The 7,564-nt window shown below is 43.1% G+C and overlaps 1 protein-coding gene across 1 annotated transcript in view; it reads right to left on the bottom strand.

The window, feature by feature from the left end:
- Window positions 1-411: 411 nt before the first annotated feature.
- Window positions 412-7,564, bottom strand: part of DOT1L (DOT1 like histone lysine methyltransferase) — a 144,096-nt gene continuing 136,943 nt past the window's right edge. The window contains 1 exon segment of the mRNA XM_040417653.1: window positions 412-439. Coding sequence (XP_040273587.1) covers window positions 432-439 — 8 coding nt within the window. The 3' untranslated portion in view covers window positions 412-431.

Here is a 7,564-nt window from a genome sequence, read left to right as displayed (position 1 = left end):
CATCAGCACCAGATAACTGAGGCACAATCTTAGCACCAGTTGAATCTGCGTTGAGCGAAGACAGACATTGCCAAATCCCTCAAGTTCATCTTAAATCCATGTGCCATTATTTCACTTTTCTGCTCATTTCTTGAGCTACGTTCTCCAAAAAACCATAACCCACAAAAATAAAATTACAAAAGAAATTTTAAAAATTATATATTTCATATAAATAAAGTACAATTGTAATTTTCCCGGATTTTCGTTGTTTTCATTCACAGTGGAACAATGGTGTGTGTCCTGGCATTGAGCTCAGTAAAGAATTAAGTGATTTTTGTGTTTAACCAGTGATAGCTACAAAGGAGAACTGTGATGAGCAACCTTTTATTTTAAAGTTAAAAAAAAAGAAAAAAAAAGGTTTTGCATAGGTGAAGTCAACTGAGGGTAGACATTTAAATACCTGTGGAAGAGAGAGAAAACAAATTAATATAAAATGAATATACATATAAACTGCAGTGAAGGCATAACATTACTATGCATAATACTAAGTGTCGTATAAACATAAACCAATAACAAGTACAAATGAGACTCAATTCAGACGGGCCATAATATGGCCCCATATTCTACTGCATCATTTTTGCATTGAAGAATATTGAGTGCAATAAGTACAGAACTTTGTTTTGCCATTAAAATCAGTTCTACAGAAGTCTGCATTCTCCTATCTATACATTTATGGACAGCAGCCCATGCACATTGCAGCTAGATGTACAACTACAGTCCTAATAAAGTCCTAATGTCCTATACTAAAATAATGGACATACAAGTGCAATACCTGTCAGCCAGATGCTTGTTCGTAACAGTTTGTCTCCTGGTTTGGCCAGGTTAGTGTGTATGTGTTATCAAACGTGAGATGAGAAAGCTGCTACCAGAGACATCTGGCAGTGGGCTTATTTTCAAGTAGAATAGGGTCAGTAATAAAAATTCCAGATGATGTTGAGGAGAGACCGACAACCAGTCCCACTAAAAATGATGGGTTCAGTTAACAAAAGTAAAATTTGTATGGGGGACTTAGAGCCCTCAAGTACAAAGCCTACTTTAGTACGGAGATATTTTGTTTTTTTCACTTTGATATCTGTATTTCAAAATCTATTTTTTATAGGTATCAAATTTCACGGTGGCAGTGTAAAAAATATAAAAATAAAATACTATTCCCATCAACTGTTTTTTATGGAGACCACTGCACCGTAATAAACGACATTTAACTTTATTCCGCAGGCTCTTTTTTTCATAAAGGAAAAAAATAAAAAAAGGACTGCCAAACTCTTACATCTTCTTTTGACGGGGACCTGTGTGAAGGGCTCAATTTTGTGCAGGGCAATATGTAGTTTCTAATTATACCATTTATGGATAAATGGGACCTTTTTCTATTTCTTGGGGAGGCAAGGTTGACCAATAAAATGGGGTTGGCGAATATCCAGAGTAACCGCGCTGTATGCAGCACATAGATGGTCTGGAGTGACTCAATAACATTTCTAGGTGTGACATGTCTCATTGCCTGCTGAAGATTCTATCCAACCCAGGGAGGAAAATCTACATGTATAGCTGTAAGTGTTCTGCAAGAATGGAATCATACCCAAATTGGTTGCAAGTTCCTTCCACATGCATGATGGGCTCAGAGAATTGCAAGAAAGCAGTCCTCAGACAATAATGCTGCCACCACCAACTTGTGGTTAAATGAATGTCCTTCCATTCAATGAAGCAGAAAACAATGAGCTCTTTGAAAAAGGGCAATCCCTTTGACAATCAGCAGGGGTCCAATTCCGATACTGTTGTGAAAATAGAAGCCTTTTCAACAAATGCAACTTCGTTAGCAGAGGTTCAGTGACCATCCATTTACCGTCTTAGGCGCACATCTGGTAGCCCCCTAATTCATTTTGGCAGTGAGCTGCTCCACAGTTGCATGTCTGTTCGCGTTGCGCACATTCATAGCCAATGTTCACCAATCAATGTGGTGCTCCGCAGTTTCCATGTTGCTTATCCACACTGGTGCCATTTGTCCACTCACGATACACTCATCACTGCAGCATGCAAACAGTTCACAAACTGTGCAGTTTCAGAAATACTGCCACCCTTGACACCTTGCCACACTGATAAATTGCTCCTTTTACCCATGCCAGCAACGAGGGATGTGTGCGCGGACAGCCTATCGCACACCTTATATACCCACCAGGTCAGCTGACATGTGACTTCAGTCATGAGCGACACACTGCTGACGTCAAAAGTAGGAAGTGGTCAAAATAATGTGACTCCAATGTGTATATTCTACTAGACCGTGCTTCCATGAGCATGTAATACTTTCAATTATGAATATGCACCTCTCAGTTCTGCGGCAACTTCCCTAAGATTTCTGGCACCACACATACCAACCTGAATCATACAGCCACAGAGGTGTGGCTAGTCATTTTTCTCAGTCACATAACGTCATGATGAATTCTTGTGAGACTGCGCTTTACCATAACTCCTGAAAGGACAGTGTCTGACTCAGACGGAGTAAGAAGCCACTGGAGAGTAGAGCCCTCTCTGCAGGGGTTGGGCTTTTTTGACCGTGATGGTGTCTCACTCCAGTCTGAGTAAGAAACTGTCCCGTCGTAAGCTATGGTACATTGTAGTCTACTGTGGGACACTATGAGGAAGCATGACTATTGAGGGTACTCTGCTTGCCACAATTATTTTTGTATGGTACTAGTATTTTCAGGAGGACCATCCGTATGACACTTCTACAATACAGTATTTAGGGGCACTGGGGAACAGTATTCGGGGTGGCAGCAGGATGACACAATTGGGGCACCAGAATGGGGAGAATGATGAAAAACCTTGCAGAGACGAGATGTGGCAGAAAGTAATCATCACGGTCTGGTCCAAATGTGGAGAGGTGAGGAAAGAAGATCTACATCAGAGAGACATTGGTGGATGTAATAGATATGCAGTGCTGTATTCTCCAGTATGGTTGGTAGCACTGGGCGAACCCGACCCTGGCAGCATGCTGAAATTCAGGCTGCTTAGTGCTGTGGCTTGTGTCTCCCTCCTCCATAGTCTTAGAGACAACTTGAGGACGACGACTGTGGTGGATAGTGCCGACTGCCACACTCTGAGAGGCAACTTCTGTGGAGGTATTTTGTGCTGCTGGGGCAGTATTTGTGCTGTACTGTGGTATTTGGTTCTGCTGGGGCACTACTTTGTACTGCACAGCTGTTGTGTTAGCCCTGCCTACTGTCAATTTAGACTTTCCTAAAATGGGCCACTTTTAGTTTCCAGGTGGATTCTGAGCGGAAATTACAGTGGGTGGCCACAAGCAAATTAGTTCCACTGAGTGTGCAAGACCAAATCCAAGCAAGCCCTTCAAGCCTATACCTATGGTTACAGCTAGAGAAAAATTGGTACTATTAAAACTAAAAAGTTACTTATACTTGGTTTGCCTCCTTTCCCAACAACAAAAATTTAAAGCTTGAGTGTCTGGCATGACAAATACTCTTATGCCTATACTGTATATTGTACTATCAAATATGGGGTGGAAAAGAACCATGTGTCCAATCAAACCACAGCAGCATTCTATTACCAGCAAAACCACGTGGCCGTTAACATTGAACACTGAATAAACAATTCGGTTCAAATGAGGCAACAGAATTCTCGGCCACGTCAAAGCAAGGAATAAATTAGTAGTGATTAGCTTAATGCTACAGTGATGTGCGTAGAGAAAAAGTATGAATTGTTAAGATGGTTATTATAGGTTTAAAGGGGTTATCAGAACCTGGAAATGCTGCTGCTGCTGCTGCCTCCCCCCCCCCCCCCGCCATATGTCCGGGCCCCTCACACAGATTTTACTTGCCTCGCTCCTGGTCCCTGCTGCTTCTCCCCGTGCATGGATTAAAACATCTGATGACCGTTGTGTGTGTGGTGGGGGGAATAGTTAGACAATGGTAAGCAGTGGACAGGTGAGGCTAGGAGTGCTTCGTCCCCCGTCACCACCTGCCATTGGCATCCCCCACCCCCGGTCATCGGATGTTTTAATCTGCGCACGGGGAGAAACAGTGGAGGTCGTGCGGGGACCAGAAGCGGTGCGGGGAGCCAGGGCATATGGGGGAGAATTTCCAGGCTCAGATAACCCCTTTAGGAGTTATCCCATAAACATAAAAAATGAAAAATGAGACATCATACAGAAAATGAGAATCTAAAATCTAGAACCAGCCCTGTACCTCACATGGATCCAGAGATATTGCAATTCATTGCTCTCCTAGATTTATGGGCTGTTCAGGGGCATGTCCTTTCGCAGACATGTAATTTCTGTTTGCACCTCTCTCCTGTAACTGCCATGGCTTCTAACAGAAGATATAGCTGTGGCAGTTGAGTGTTCCACCTCAGCATGTTACTGAAAAACTCTGTAGCTATACTACATTTTAATTACATGCAATACTAAAACAATTTAGATTCAGGTGCTGGTTTAAAAATGTATTATATTTTTATGGGATAGCTCCTTGAACTAAACTTTAACCAGAACTTGCTTTTAAGGGGTATTTCTATTACCATAACAATAACATGTTTTAACAACTAATTCATCAATAATTACCTAATATAATGCAAATATCACATATTTACCATTCAGTAATTATAAAAGTAGTTTTCTTCCTCTGCTACCCACTGTGGTTTTCTCCTAAATTACCATGGACAGCGACTGTAGTTCTGAGCCTTTGTTAGTCGAGCATGCACTAGTGTGTTGCTATCAATTCTCTAGCTAAATGACTTGTAGAAAGAAAGGGCGTGTTAATGTGCTGCTGATTACTGAGTAGAGGGGGTGTGACTGGATTGTACTATCAGGCAGCCATCAGTAAACATCAACACTCACTGCAGGAAAGCTAGGGATTGTGGGGATTGTAGTGTTTGAAGTTTTTGTGAGGGAAGGTCAGGCGGCCATGAATACTCTGTGTGTTGCAGGCTCACTACAGGAGCGAGACAAATGGATTGACAGGTAAAATGAAGCTCTCTGGTTACAGTCCAGTCCATAAATATTGGGACATCAACACAATTCTAAAAATTTTGGCTCTATACACAAAATAAATTTGAAATGAAACGAACAAGATGTGCTTTAACTGCAGACTGTCAGGCTTTATTTTTGGGGTATTAACATCCAAATCAGGTGAACGGTGTAGGAAATACATCAGTATGCATATGTGCCTCCCACTTGTTAAGGGACCCAAAAGTAATGGGACAATTGGGCTTCTCAGCTTGTCCCATGGCCAGGTGGTTGTTATTCCCCTCATTATCCCCAATTACAATGAGCAGATAAAGGTCCAGAGTCCATTTCAAGTGTGCTATTTGCATTTGGAATCTGTTGCTGTCACTCTCAAGATGAGATCCAAAGAGCTGTCACCATCAGTGAGCAAGCCAATCATTAGCTGAAAAAAACAAAGCAAACCCATCAGAGAGAAGAGCAAAAACATTAGGCATGGCCAAAACAACTGTTTGGAACATTCTTAAAAAAGAAGGAATGCATCGGTGAGCTCAGCAACACCAAAAGACGCCGAAGATCACAGAAAACCACTGTGGTGTATGACGAAGAATTCTTTCCCTGGTGAAGAAAACACCCTTCACAACAGTTGCCCAGATCAAGAACACTCTGCAGGAGGTAGGTTATGTGTCTCAAGTCAACAATCAAGAGAAGACTTCACCAGGGAGAGTTGAATACAGAGGGTTCACCCGACAAGATGTAAACCATTTGTAAGCCTCAAAAACAGGAAGGCCAGATTAGAGTTTGCCAACACGACATCTAAAAAAGCCTTCACAGTTCTGGAACAACATCCTATGGACAGATGAGACCAAGATCAACTTGTACCAGAGTGATGGAAGAGAAGAGTATGGAGAAGAAAGGAACTGCTCATGATCCTAAGCATACCACCTCATCAGTGAAGCATGGAGGTGGTAGTTGTCATGGTGTGGGCATGTATGGCTGCCAATGGAACTGGTTCTTTTGTATTTATTGATGATGTGACTGCTGACAAAAGCTGAAGGATGAATTCTGAGTGTTTCGGGCAATATTATCTGCGTCATATTCACCAAATGCTTCAGAACTCATTGGACGGGCGCTATCACAGTGCAGATGGAACAATGGCCCCAACGATACTGCAAAAGCAACCAAAAAGAGTGTTTTTTAAGGGAAAGAAGTGGAATGTTATGCAATGGCCAAGTCAATCACCTGACCTGAATACAATTGAGCATGCATTTCACTTGCTGAAGACAAAACTGAAGGGAAAATGCCCCAAGAACAAGGCAGGAACTGAGACAGTTGCAGTAGAGGCCTGGCAGAGCATCACCAGGGATGAAACCCAGCGTCTGGTGATGTCTATGCGTTCCAGACTTCAGGCTGTAATTGACTGCAAAGGATTTGCAACCAAATATTAAAAAGTGAAAGTTTGATTTATGATTATTATTATGTCCCATTACTTTTGGCTCCTTAAAGCGAACCTTTCACCTGGATTTCACTTAATAAACTATTACCAGTACCTTATAGATTATCCTCATTCTATTTCAATGCATTCTTGTGCCGCTTTCCTGGGATGTATATTCATGAAAAAAACGACTTATAAAGTCCTAGTCTCCAGCTCCTGAAGTCACGCTAGAAGTCAAGGGGGTAGCCCTTCCCTCACTCCGGGCTGTAACTCCCCTGCCCTAACCCCTCCTCTAAGCAGTGTAACTGACAGCCGGCTCAGTCGCCGGGACCGCGCTTGTACAGGCGGCGCATGCGCAGTCGGCCTCAGTAGCAGCGCAAGCCCGTAACTGAATCGCGCATGCGCAGTCCATCCCCGATGCCTGCCTGTCTTCTGTTCCTCAGCGCGCGCGCGCGCCTGAGGAACAGAAGACAGCAGGCATCGGGGACGGACAGCGCATGCGCGATTCAGTTACAGGATCGCGCTTGAGTCTGCGCGATAGACGGGATCGCGCTGCTACTGAGGCCTACGGCGCATGCGCCGCCTGTACAAGCGCGGTCCCGGCGACTGAGCCGGGTGATCAGTTACCATGCTAAGAGGAGGGGTTAGGGCAGGGAGTTACAGCCCGGAGTGAAGGAAGAGCTACCCCCTTGACTTCTAGCGTGACTTCAGGAGCTGGGAGACGAGGACTTATAAGTCGTTTTTTCATGAATATACATCCCAGGAAAGCGCACAAGACTGTATGTAAACAGAATGAGGATAATCTATAAGGTCCTGGTAATAGTTTATTAAGTGAAATCCAGGTGAAAGGTTCGCTTTAATAAGTGGGAGGCACATATGCAAACAGTTGTAAATTCCTACACTGTTCACCTGATTTGGATGTAAATACCCTCCAAATTAAAGCTGACAATCTGCAGGGTAAAGCACATCTTGTTAGTTTCATGTCAAATCCATTGGTGGTGGTGTATAGAGCCAAAATGTTAGAATTGTGTCGATGTCCCAATATGTATGGACCTGACTGTACAAATGTGTAGGTATGGTTTCTGGTTGGGTCACAGCTTGGAGGCCTAAGTGCAGTTTTTCAAAAATTTTTACTTTAGCAGAAT

The sequence above is a fragment of the Bufo bufo genome, chromosome 2 (assembly GCF_905171765.1).
Source record: "Bufo bufo chromosome 2, aBufBuf1.1, whole genome shotgun sequence".
Classification (NCBI taxonomy): domain Eukaryota; kingdom Metazoa; phylum Chordata; class Amphibia; order Anura; family Bufonidae; genus Bufo; species Bufo bufo.
This window is presented reverse-complemented; position numbering and strand designations above follow the sequence as displayed.